We start from the raw sequence: 12,504 nt of genomic DNA, 5'->3' as shown, positions 1-12,504 counted from the left end.
ATAAGCATAAGTAATTTTGTGCTTTAATTTAGATATTCAAACAATTTTGTTTAGGCACTTCCAAGTAATCGTTCATAAACACTAAGCCAATCTCATCTTCCACACGTACGAATCTGGTGTATAAAAATACAAATATAATAACGTAGAGGACCTTGTCACTCCCTTTTCAGAGAGTGTAAACCGATTTGACGCCCGAACTGATTTTGCACATTGCATCGGAATGAAGTTGATATTGCAGATTATGGGATTGCAATTGCAGAAGCATCTTCAGTTTCTGGCCAATCTCGAGAATGGCCATTTCGTTGCTGCCATTGGCAGTCCAAACAGCTGTAATGACAAGTTGTTAAATCAATTGAGATGGAAGATATATGAGGAACTTGCAGATCTTGTTGCTCTTGGCGCGTATATTAATCACGGCGCCGCAGATTTCATCGGAATAGTCGAAGGTTTGGCCCACCATCATTAGAAGAATATCCAGCCAAATGCGATCCAGTTCCAACTTGGCACTTTTGCCCACGGTGACCAGCCAGCGACCTCCTTTTATGTTAGCCTCGTCCTCCCACATGGGTCTGAAGAAAGAGTACTATAACATCTATAAAGAAGTCAAACCTTATCCCATACTTAATGTCCTTCTTGAACATGGAGTAGTCGCACCCAATCTTCAACTCCGATGGGGTCTTGATGGTATAGTACAAGCTCCAGAAGGTCTCCACACTGTCGATCTGGGTGATCTCGTTCAACATGTCCTTCCAGTGCTTGGATCGATCGTTCTCCAAATACCATAAAGTCCACACATGCTCCAAGGGATGTATGTACTCCACATGGTATAGGTCTTCATCGATTAGTTCTTGGTTCTTGGTTTCCGGTGGCACACCTTCCTGGTTCGGATGGTTCTGCAGATTCTCTAGCTGTTGATGCTGATCCTTCTGCTGCTCCTTGAACTCGAAACTCTGCACTTGTGCACTGGCCATGATGTTGGTTATGATTTTTTTTTCGCTACAAACAGATTACTTTAATTTATATGTTGACCTCAACGGCTGTGGGTCTCAACGAATTTTGTTGCGATTCGAGTGGGAATTGCTTACGGTTAACCAAAAATACTTTAGCACATTTTTCCAAGACCTAAACGAAACGTATCGAAAAGAAGAAAATCTAACAATGACAGCCAGACATTGTTTGACGTTAAGTAAATAGCATACTATGCTGGTATGTAATATAAATTATTTTTTATTCATTTATAAATACTGCAAAACTTAAGACAATCGAAATTTACATATTGTTAACATAGAAATGCGCGCTTGGTTCTTAAAAAAAGTAAATGATAACATGTAGGATTTAAAATTAAACACTTATTTAAAGTGGTCAACTAAACACTAAGCGGAGGCACTAGAGAAAAACAAAACTAAGAAGCTACGGGGTATACAAAATTAAATAAAGTTTCGAACCTATTTGAAAAACAATTTTCAAAGATATAGATTGATAAAATCTTTCGAAAACGTTTTTGAAAATAGGTTTTCAGCTTTTTAGACCCACAATACAGCGGCTGCATCTTCGTTTGATAAAGTGGAAAAGCGCTGATAGCGATTCGCATTGCGATATGTTTTCGAGGGCGATTGACTGCTGGAAATCTGAGCTTGAACCTGCACTTGAATTTGAGTCTGGGTTTGCATGGGCAGTCCCACCATATTTAGTCCAGATTTTAGTGTCGAATTCCTGCTATCCGAGGACATGGAGACACGTCTCTGGTTTCCATTCATCAGAGTGGAACTCAAGGGCAAACCCACGTCGTGAAATGAGCTAATCGAACTGAAACCACTCTCATCTTCAGTACTGGAACCGCTCTGCTTGTTGCTGGTGGGCTTGTTACTACTACTGCTGATGGCTGTATTGCTGGCGGTGGTCTGGGTCTGGGTCTCCTCATCCGTTTCCACTTTCGAGGAAGAGGATGCGGTCGAGGAGATGGTGGAATGCACGGAACTGTCGGTGGAGCTGCGCAGCGATAGCCTCGAGTCCCTCATGTTGTTGGCCCGCAGAAAGATCAGTTCCGCATTGGATTTCCCAGCCGGCGATGGAGCCTCCAGAGTGGCATTCATGATGCTGGTGGAATTGTGCAATGGTGGCGTCAGCAGCGTCATCACCGAACTGGTTTTCCCCTTGCACAGACGATGATTTCCCGAGGGCAGCGATGAAATGGAGGCCAGCGAGTGGCGCGGCTGCGTGAGATCCGGCTGCTGTTCCGAGGTGTGCAGCAGATTCCTGATGGTTCTGGCCAACCGGAAGGCCTCCTGGTTCAGCTTCTCCTCGGCCGCCTCCGGAGCTGAAAGACGTGCCTTGCAGCCACCACTTCCTCCGGATTTCTTCGGGGAACGACGCCTATTTTTGAAGAGAGAATATGGTTATTTATTTCCAATTAGCTTCTATTTTACTGAGACTTTACTGACTTGAATCAAATTGAAACAAAATTGATTAATTTTAGGTGTCTAAAAGTATGCAGAGAATAATGGACAGTCATCTTCCTCAACGAATTCTCAGATTTAAATATATTGTTGCATACTTTTAGACACCTTAAATTACATTTAAAAAAAGATTTCAAAACTCTTGTGATTTGTGTGACTTTCCCAAGTATTGGTATCTGATAGTTATATTAAAGTTTCAATTTAAGACACCAACAAAGTTAATCAACTAATTTTGTATTCCTAATTTTATTCAAATTGGTCAGTCTCTTAGTAATGAACCACTATAATTTCTAATTTCTCCTCACCAGGTAAAATCCTTAAAGGCATTATAGCTGCCAGCTGGCGCAATCGTTTCGTAATTATGCTCCTCGTTCATGGCATGCATTGATTTATTCATCACCAAATTGGTACTGCTCCGGGCGCGCAGATATGAAGCGGATCCGGCACTCGAGGCGTCATCATCTCGGGGATCGCTCTGCATGGAGATGTTGCCCACCCCGTGGACATGGTGGAGACTCTTGGAGCGGGCGATCTGCTCGCCATTGCGATGGGTTTGCTGGAGTTGCTGCTGCACCTGGTAGCGCTCGAAAAAGCGGGCCACTTCCTCCATCACCGCTCGGTACATCTCGCAATTGGTTTCGGTCTGAAATATAGGATTACTTAGCTTATAGAACTTTCGAGAATTGCAATACTGGTCTCTATAATATGTTCCTAAAAAGATTAAGTCCCGAAATCTTTCTGAGATTTTTATTAAACATATCATATAGAGATTTCTTATTTTTCTTATCCTTTTTATCACTTTGAAATCGTTAAAAATTCGAATGATAATAATTCGTGGATGGAAATTTGTAATATTAGTGAAAAAACCTTCCTATAAGCTATATCAATATATCAAAGTAAGAAAAAACTTCCAAGGATATCTGTTCTTTAAAACTCCTTTGCTTATATATTATCCCAGCTATCCCTCTCTTGTTTTCATATTTCTTTTTTTTTTAATATTGTTTATATTTTATAAGTGTTATTATTATCGATAGATACATTTCTGGCCAACTCATCCCGCATTTCCACACCAACTCTTGCGACTTCGCCCCAATGTGCCAGGTCATTGCTTTGACACTTTGATAATGCATCTGAACCGATGACTTTAATTTATTATTTATGTTAATTGTAAATGATTTTGCTTGGGCAGCATACATTTTGTAGAGCAGCGGCATCGGCATCAGCACAGCATCATCAGCCTATAAAAACTTTCACTTGATTTGTTATCTCGCCTCTCACTCTGCGCATTTCTTTATGGCTTTGTGCTGTGTGGGTCTTTGGGCCATTCCAGCATCTTTGGCCAAGTGGGGAATGGGGGATTGTCGCTTTTGGTTAACTTCTGTGAGCCAAATTGTCTAATTATCAAATGCCATTCGAGTCTATGGCGCTTGCCAAATTGGCAGAGACCTCAAAAAGGCGTTAAGATTGCCGATTGCCATCACCTGGCGCACGCCCACCTCCCACCTCACAGGCCATTTGAAAATTGGCCAAAACGGGTGGGTATATGTGGTAAGTATACATATGAACATATATACACACATATATCTGCGGGTTTTCGGGGTGGGCTTCACACGATGCCAAAATAGTTGGTGTCTGGCTGATTATGTAAGTTGGCGATGCAGTGATGCAGTTGTTGCTATTGCTGTTGCTATAATGCAACGCTGGAAAATTGTTACTAATTTTTCATTGGACGTTTTTCCGTTTTCGGAGTTTTTCCTACTGCGTGTTAGCAAGAGGTTTTCATTCGAATTACGAATTGTTTTCGTGTGTCTGAGATTTATTTGAAAATTATGTGGAAATTGTTTGCCGATGCATTGCTGCTGCTGCTGCTGCTGCTGTATTTGATTTCGATTTTGTTATGGTTTGTTTAATTTCATTAATGCCCAAAGTGTTTCAGCAATTGGAGCTGAGAGGATTTTTTAGTCGGATTTGGATTCACACTTAGATTGAGATTCGCTTGGCTTGGCAGCAGCTTCCCATTCAACGCATTTCCTGGCTGCACCGGTTTGTTCGGTTTTTGGGATCTCCCGGGTGAATAAATTAAATGCAGTCTCCTCCCATCGACTCTATGGACTCCACTCGATCAATCAATCAATCTCGCCAGGGTTCCACCCACGCCTTTTTACTTTTCATTTATGATGGTAAAAAGTTTTTCCACGCGGTTTTCCTGCCTTCTAACCCAGTTTTCCGTTCGCCAAACAAGAAACGGTCGAAACTGTAGAAAATATTTATCTTTTCTTATTATTACTATTTTTTCTGGTTGCTTTGTTTTCTTTTGCAATTTTCCAAGGCGGAGACCGCCGGCTTTCCAAGTCAACTTCATTGGGGCTCATTTAAAGCGCATTAAATCGAAATGAAAGCGTAAATATTTTCGCTCTTTCAGCGGCATCCGTTGGTTGATTATGCGTTGCATAGAATCGCCTCGAATTGAAAGTGTTTGGAGGGGAGAAACTGACCAGGTTGGATCCCAGATCTCTCAGATCTCAGCATATCAGACGTGAGTGCCGAAGGTCATCTCATCGGTTTCGAGTTCAAAGTTCGATCCGGTCAATTGGGAGCAAAGTCAGCTTAACGGACTGGTCTAGTTTTCGATTGGGGAAAATGGGAAAATCTAGTCACGGGACGAAAGAAAAGTGAGCTGCTAAAGCTAAAGAAAAATAAAACATTTTACTTTTATTGGTGATGCCTACATTCCTTTATATTTAAATACAATTAAGAGGACTCTAATATAATTATTTTATTATGATACGCTACAAAATATATTGGAAAAACTGTAGATAGGTAGTATCCCTAGAAACATAAAAACCATTTTGGTGAAGTTCTCACAACTTCTCGTAACCTTTTTAGCTTCCTACATAACATAGCTTCTTTACCAAAACAGCATACCTATAATTTGTAAATTCTTCGCAGCTACTTTAATCAATTCACTCTATATGAGTGCCTCCAGAATTCCTGTTCAAGAATTTTCCTCATAGCCCAAGTCATTTCATTGATGCCCAACTTATTATTACACACCATATAGATAGCAATCAGAATTGTTTGATTCAATCTTGCGCTTCTCACTTTTACGGTGAAGTTTGAGAAGGCAGAAACCCGTCAGCTCCATTAGCAACCTTTTGTGAGGAAGTATAAAATTAATGCAGCTGTTGGCTAAAGGAAATGGTCGAAAGACAATGAGAGACACGATGACCAAAGACCAAAGACCAGAACAAAGCCATACATATATAGAAGAGCACCAACGACCACACTGCGAGTCTATAATTAAGCGTCAGAGAAGAATTCTGCCGCCTAATTGCGATGGGGCAAGACATTTTGCCCTAACTGGTGAGGAATTATGGTGAAAGGAAATGACTCGATTGATACACATGGACAAAAAATATTTAAAAGGTATATATGTGATCAAAAATATTATAAATAATTTAAAACATATAATGAGATGTTGATCTTGAAACCAAATGTTGTTAATACTTAAAAACAGAACGATATCTTGATTCTTTTGTAGACATAATTTCTATAAATATATTAAATATTTAAGGTATGTACCAATTTGTATAAAACTGATTACCTAGTTAAATTTATTAAGATCTTTAATAACATTATTATCAGCCTATATTTTATTGGCTTAAGAATTATTCAGTAAATTACCTGCACTCTTTATAAGAAAGCTTTTATATGCATACTGAAGATCATAAATCTAAAACCCTGCAAGTCAGTATTTATTATTGAGTCAAAATTTCAGTGTAATAGAACCGAACCTAACTAGCGACCCCTTCTGCTCACGGAATCATTCTTCACATCTCTTACATTTCCATTTCCATTCCGATTCGAGTAAATTAAGCGTGAGAACTATTTAAATAAAAAATGTTAGAGACAGGAAAACAGGTTGATCCAAGGAGGGCAACAGAAGTCGCTGGCCAAAGCAGATCGAGATTGAGATGGGGTTCGGTGTGGGGTTGTTGGGTTGCTGAGCTGATTTAGCACTTAACATAGTTTCCTCCGCTCAAGAACAGAAATCACAAGTCACGTTTGTGTCTTGAGTCTTTTGTTTGGCTTGCCGGATTTCTTGGCCTGCCTTTCGCCGGCTCATTTACTCACCTGTTTCAATTGCCAATGCAATGTATCCACCTGATTCTGCAATATGACAGCCTCGACATTTAGTTGATGGTGTTGTTGTTGTTGTTGTTGCTGGTGGTGGTGCTGATGTTGTTGTTGCTGGTAGTGGTGGTGCTGATGTGGCTGCAATTGCTGTGGCAAGTCGTAGATGTGGCTCTGGATGTGGTGGCTGGGTGCGGCCAAGATGTTGGCATCCTGCAAATGTTGTCACAAATAAATACATATATGGATAAGTTAAAAGAAAAATGCCTGAAAAATGCGCGTTAAATTAGCCGAGCAAAAACGAAAATTGCAATTTGAAAAATGTTGTCAAAGTGTTGAACAACCACCCAGTGGCTGGTTTGCTTTTAATGCGAAATTGCGCACAGAAAAAAAGGAATACCACCAAAAGCGGAAAGGCTCAGGTGAGCAGCTTTAACACTAGCCAGTTGTACAATTAATTAGAGAAAATTATTTATACAATACCCCCTCCTTTGTATATTTAAACATATATATATTTTTTAACGTTACTCTACACACTGCTTGGCATTAAATTTCTGGTATACTTAACATTTTTCACATTTATTAAGGCTGTGGATGCGAGATAGCCGGTCAAGCGCATAACCCGTTTGTCTCTGGCTAACCATGTTTTCATATTACTTTGTTTTTATTTTTGACCATTTTTTATGTTCACGGTTTACTTTTTCTTTTATAACATCATTTTTTCAAAGACTTTGACCCACAACTTGAAGAAATAAATGGGGAAAACAAAGAAGCATATTATGAAAAATTAAGAAATGCTTAAAAAGCTACAGTGTGTGAAAAAAAGTAATGACCTTAAATATGATATATGTTACGAAAAAAGAGAATTACGAAATTAAATCACAAACTATTAAAGATTCTAGAATGTCCTTATTAGTACAATTAGTTAATTTCAAGCAAAATTATTTTAAAACAAGGAAGAACGCTATAGTCGAGTACCTCGACTATCAGATACCCGTTACTCAGCTATATGGAGATATGCAAGCAGCAAAGAGAGATTAAAATGCGCCACCTACCGGCGGTATACAGATTTAAGCGTTATGGGCGTTAGAGTGGGCGTGGCAATTTGGATCAATCGATAGGTATCGACGAGACCAATACATTTCAGTTAAAATTTTTTATCTAGCATGAAAATTGTGGGCGTCACAGGTTTTCGCGGTTTGTGGGCGTTAGAAAAATACATTTCAGTTAAAATTTTTATTCTAGCATCAAAACTGTAGGAGCCACAGTTTTGGGCGGTTTGTGGGCGTTAGAGTGGGCGTGGCACTGTGCTGAAACAAACTTGCGCTGCATAAAAAGCTCAGGAATCTGCACGCCAAATCTCAATAGCCTAGCTCCCATAGTTTCCGAGATCTCAGCGTTCATCCGGACAGACGGACAGACGGACATGGCTAGATCGACTCGGCTAGTGATCCTGATCAAGAATATATATACTTTGTGGGGTCGGAAACGCTTCCTTCTGCCTGTTACATACTTTCCGACGAATCTAGTATACCCTTTTACTCTACGAGTAACGGGTATAATCATGTTTGGTACATTTTTAATTTAAAGAAGTACACCATTACAAAATGGGTACAATGGGTACAGTGACACAATTGGGTGGAAAGTAAATAAAAGAAAACCCGACAAAGACAATTACTTTTATTCTTAATAAAAAGTACAAAAATCTCGATAGTCTTTTTTAAATCTTGTATGGTACATTTTTAATTTGAATATGTAAACCATTTACTAAATTGGTACAATAGGTACAGTGACACAATTAGGTTAAAAGTAAATAAAAGAAAACCCGACAAAGACAATTACTCTTCAAGTTGCTTCATAAATCACTTGACGTCCGACCTCTAGTATTTGGACCATCTAAAATGATGTAATACCTTTTAGCCCACTTTCCACGCCCACGCTCACGCCCATGGCCCAAAAGACAAATTACCAAAAAGGCACATGGACGTAAAAAATTATGAATTTTCATCAAATTCGATTGCAAATGTTGGCTTTATTTGTTGTTTTTGTTGTTGCCACAATGTAAATTATCATTTGCGGTTTTCCAGACTGCCACGCCCACACACGGGTCGCAACGCCTCCCCTTCGATCGCTGGAGGGAAAACCAAAAATGTGGTCAGCTCAAAACTCAATTTGGTGCAATTTTACGCTTGTTAATTAATGCATTTGCAGTGTTTTTGTTGTTTCGCTTTGGATTTTGATTTATTGATTATGGGCATAACGGCCAAACAAGATTTTGCGGGGAGATGAATGGGTTTAGTTGGCCCAAAGGCCGAAATAGGAAATAAATAATTGTTTATAAACAGCTTTAAGCGTGCGCATTGGTAATAACCATGCTATTTGTTTAAAATATAATATACATAATTATGGACGAACGGACATAAAGCAAATAATTTGTAGTCCATTTATTTTTCACTCTATTAATTAATAACTATTTTTCCGGAATGCAAATGTTAAAGGAAGAACACTATTTCCACCATTTCCTGAAAACAGATTCAGCGGCTTACTGATCCAAAAACTAATTTCATGTGAAATTTTACTTTCTCATATCCCCCATTAATCCATTCTCATATTTCTGCAAACAACACCTAACCCAATTTGCATATGAGAATATTCCCAGGTTTCTTCCTACTTTCCCATTCCGGAATTACTTATCAATTAATGTTAATGCATTTTCATTAGGTTTTAATTAAAAAAATATCTTTGGACAAGCGAAACAGGCTAATTTCCATGGCAATCTAAACGGAAAAGCAATTACGTAAAAGTATAATGCATACAAAAATCCACTTCTCAAGTAATCAGTTCTCCAAGTTTGGATCCAGACTTTGGCAGACATAATTGGATTCTTGTGAAGCAATCTCCCACATTCTCGGCTCGAACTAATTTGCATGAGGTGGAGTTCAGAACCCAAACAATCTAATTAAAATGCGCGTTACAATTCACAGGCCAACCAGCAGGTAGAAAAGAGGTAGTCAAACCTCTGGAGAGCGAGAAATATATACTAGGTATGCATAGTGCGGGGGAGGCTAGATAACCTCATTCCGTAGCCAAGACTTTGGCATCTAAAACTTTTCTGTTTTCTTGGTTGGCAACAAAATTTCAGTTGCAAATGCAATTCCCATTCTCCAGTTAAGGAATCTTGCACATTTACATTTAAGCACACATATTTAAATGTGTACCATGTACATATCTAAAATATGTAGAGCTGGCAAACACACTTAATCTAAATATAAATGTGTGCACTACCACAAAATAATGTTAAACTGAAATATAGATTTTAAGTTAAGAAAAAATTAATTTAATTTGAGTGGGTTATATTCCAAAGTCTGTACTTTGAAGAAATGATAGATATTCTGATGTATCGACGGATTTCAGAATACATTTTGAAAAATTGTTAGTCCTCAGAGTACTTAAAGTAGGAATTACATCACACCAAAATTTTCAAATATTTGGAAAGATACGTTATCTTCGATTTTAGAGCGCAATTATCGTCATCAGAATTTTATCGATACCTCTTCAGTTATGTTATCTATTTATAAGGTGCTATTTGGTAAGATAACCGTTATTCTTTATGATTATTTCCTTAAAAAATATATTTTATAAATGTATAACAACAAAACTAATCATGAAAGGTTTTTATATTGAATAATACTTGATGGATAGTTTTCGATTTTTTTATATACTTATCATTATAAATATACATTTTTGAAAATATACAAAATAAGTAAGGTCTCTTTAGAATTTTTACCGTATACTTTATTAATTATAGTAATTTATGATTTTTATGAGACTTTCTGTATATTATTTTTTTAATTTTCTACAGAAATCCCATATTGTTTTCATTACTTATAGTGATTAAACCACTGTACTTTCAAAAAGGAACTACTTGCTGGTATGGGGTTACTTCCCACCCTTTGCCCCCGAGCTCATCAATGTGCTATTTATATGTAATGAAATAAAACCGCCGCAACAAGCAGAAGAAATCTGCATTTCAAATAGGCAGCAACAGCAAAAGCAGCAAACAATTGCATGCTCCAGTAATCTGCAATTGAGGGAGATTTCGGAGGGGGGTTAGCAACAAGTGTGCTAAAGGGGGTTTCCACACACACGAGAGAGATGGGGATAGTTGGCCCGAAAGAGAGGGAAGAAGAGGGCCAATTCCCAGGCTCCGCCATGAAACTTGGCTCGTCTCCATTACCAACTCGATGTCGTTGTTATTTAAATTGTTTTGCACTAGAACCGATGCAGCGGCATGTTTTAAAGGGGGTTAGGAAGGTGGGGGATGTGGGCGGAATGGGGCAGTGCATGTGTGGGTGTGGCAAATGGGGGAAAAGGGTCAAATAGCAGTTTACGCTTCGCTGACGAGAGTTCCCCACAATCTCCACCAGATCCGACTCGGTTTATTTAGCCTGGTCTGCGATCACAAAAACATTTCTGGCTAAATAACTAAGCCCATTTGTTGTTAAACAATGAGGCTGCAATAATTAAAGTGTTGCAACAGGAAGTGCAGAAAATAAGTGGTTCTATTCCAAGAGACAGGATGGAACAAGATTGAAACAAAGCAATATTTAAATACTATAATTAACACTTTGTATATCACAATTTTATTCTTTAATCTTAAAAAATCCTTATTTAACATGTAGTATTTTATGTCATTGTGTAATGTTAATGTAAATTAAAAAAAAACATTTTTCTTATATTAACGGCAAAAAAACCAATAGAATATAACTTACGAATATATATATATATATATATATGTATATGATACATACACACAGAGAAGTATCCAAGAACATTGTTCTTGAATTGAGAACATTCGTTCTTAAAAACCGTGTAAGTCATTTTGGTATCTATATTATAACAACTTTTTGATAAGAATACACTAAGGACTGAATTAATAGTTTATTTGTACATACAATGTACTTAAATACCGCCTATTCAACTTGATTCGAGCGAAATAAAAACATTTTCAACTTAAAAATGTCGTTCTATTTTTAAGAACATTTTCAACTCAGACGAGAACGTCAGAATTTGCCCAACGTTTCTAGCAACAATATTTAGAAGGTAATCAATTATTTTAAACATTTTATTTTAGTACTTTAAAAATAGCTAATAAAATAATTTTTAAGATTTCAACTTTAAAGTTGTTCAACTAAGCTCAAAAAATGTAATTTTCAAGGACTGACCACAACAGCCCTAAAAAAATCATGAAAAAATTGCAAAACCCCAACTAATAGCCGCCCAAATAATGTTATTCATCCGCAGACCATAACCCTCACTAATTCGATTAAGGGCTTAAGATTTTGCATTATTTCGCTTTTAGCCATGGCTGGCACACTTTCGGCTTTAAATTCAGCTTCCCCTTTGTATAATTTTCAAGGCAAACAGACTCAGAGTGCAAAGAAAGGGAAAATGAAAACGAAAAGAAAATATTATGCCATTACAATGAGATGAAGCTGTAATGAGTGGGTGGAAATTTTGGGGTAGGGGGAGAAGGTCTGCAAATTGCATGGATTTGCTGAGCAATTTGTGTACTGCTAGTTGTACTGCATCTGGTCTGCCCCGAATGGAATTCAACTCTGAATTTCGCTCCATCACAGGCTATATGGATAATTGTCATTATGGTAATGGCCAAAGATCTGCATTTGGCACGACTTTCTCACATGACAAAACCAAACACAAAACAATGACAAACTTGAATTGTTTGTAGCTGTTTGCTTTGGCAATCCAAAAGATTCGCTGATTGCTGTTTATTATTACGATGGCTTTTGCCAAGGAATTTCTGCGCATTTTTGTCGCAGGTTTTTTTTTTGTTTTTCAGTTTTTTTTTGCCTTTCCGTTTTCATTTTCATTTTGTCATTTGCACGGAAATTGG

The 12,504-nt window shown here is 37.9% G+C and overlaps 2 protein-coding genes across 3 annotated transcripts in view; both read right to left on the bottom strand.

The window, feature by feature from the left end:
• Window position 1: 1 nt before the first annotated feature.
• On the bottom strand, window positions 2-1,203 carry eIF4E5 (eukaryotic translation initiation factor 4E5). Of its 2 annotated transcripts, XM_017070396.4 has the most exons (4): window positions 1,086-1,203; window positions 622-996; window positions 382-569; window positions 2-327 (listed from the first exon to the last, which is right to left on the bottom strand). In XM_017070396.4, the coding sequence occupies exons 2-4, from the start codon at window positions 969-971 to the stop codon at window positions 167-169; spliced, it is 699 nt and encodes a 232-aa protein (XP_016925885.3). In that variant the 5' UTR covers window positions 972-996; window positions 1,086-1,203; the 3' UTR covers window positions 2-166. The 2 variants fall into 2 exon arrangements, with proteins under 2 accessions (XP_016925885.3, XP_070853123.1); XM_070997022.1 differs by having other exon boundaries at window positions 622-1,154.
• Window positions 1,204-1,209: 6 nt separating this feature from the next.
• LOC108006842 (G-box-binding factor) overlaps window positions 1,210-12,504 on the bottom strand; it is a 30,562-nt gene continuing 19,267 nt past the window's right edge. The window contains exons 2-4 of the mRNA XM_036814785.3: window positions 6,591-6,803; window positions 2,762-3,099; window positions 1,210-2,373 (exon numbers count right to left, since the gene is read on the bottom strand). Of these exons, the coding sequence (XP_036670680.3) occupies window positions 1,524-2,373; window positions 2,762-3,099; window positions 6,591-6,803 (1,401 nt within the window). The 3' untranslated portion in view covers window positions 1,210-1,523. The remainder of the gene's footprint in view (window positions 2,374-2,761; window positions 3,100-6,590; window positions 6,804-12,504) is intronic.

This window comes from Drosophila suzukii, chromosome 3 (assembly GCF_043229965.1).
Source record: "Drosophila suzukii chromosome 3, CBGP_Dsuzu_IsoJpt1.0, whole genome shotgun sequence".
Classification (NCBI taxonomy): domain Eukaryota; kingdom Metazoa; phylum Arthropoda; class Insecta; order Diptera; family Drosophilidae; genus Drosophila; species Drosophila suzukii.
This window is presented reverse-complemented; position numbering and strand designations above follow the sequence as displayed.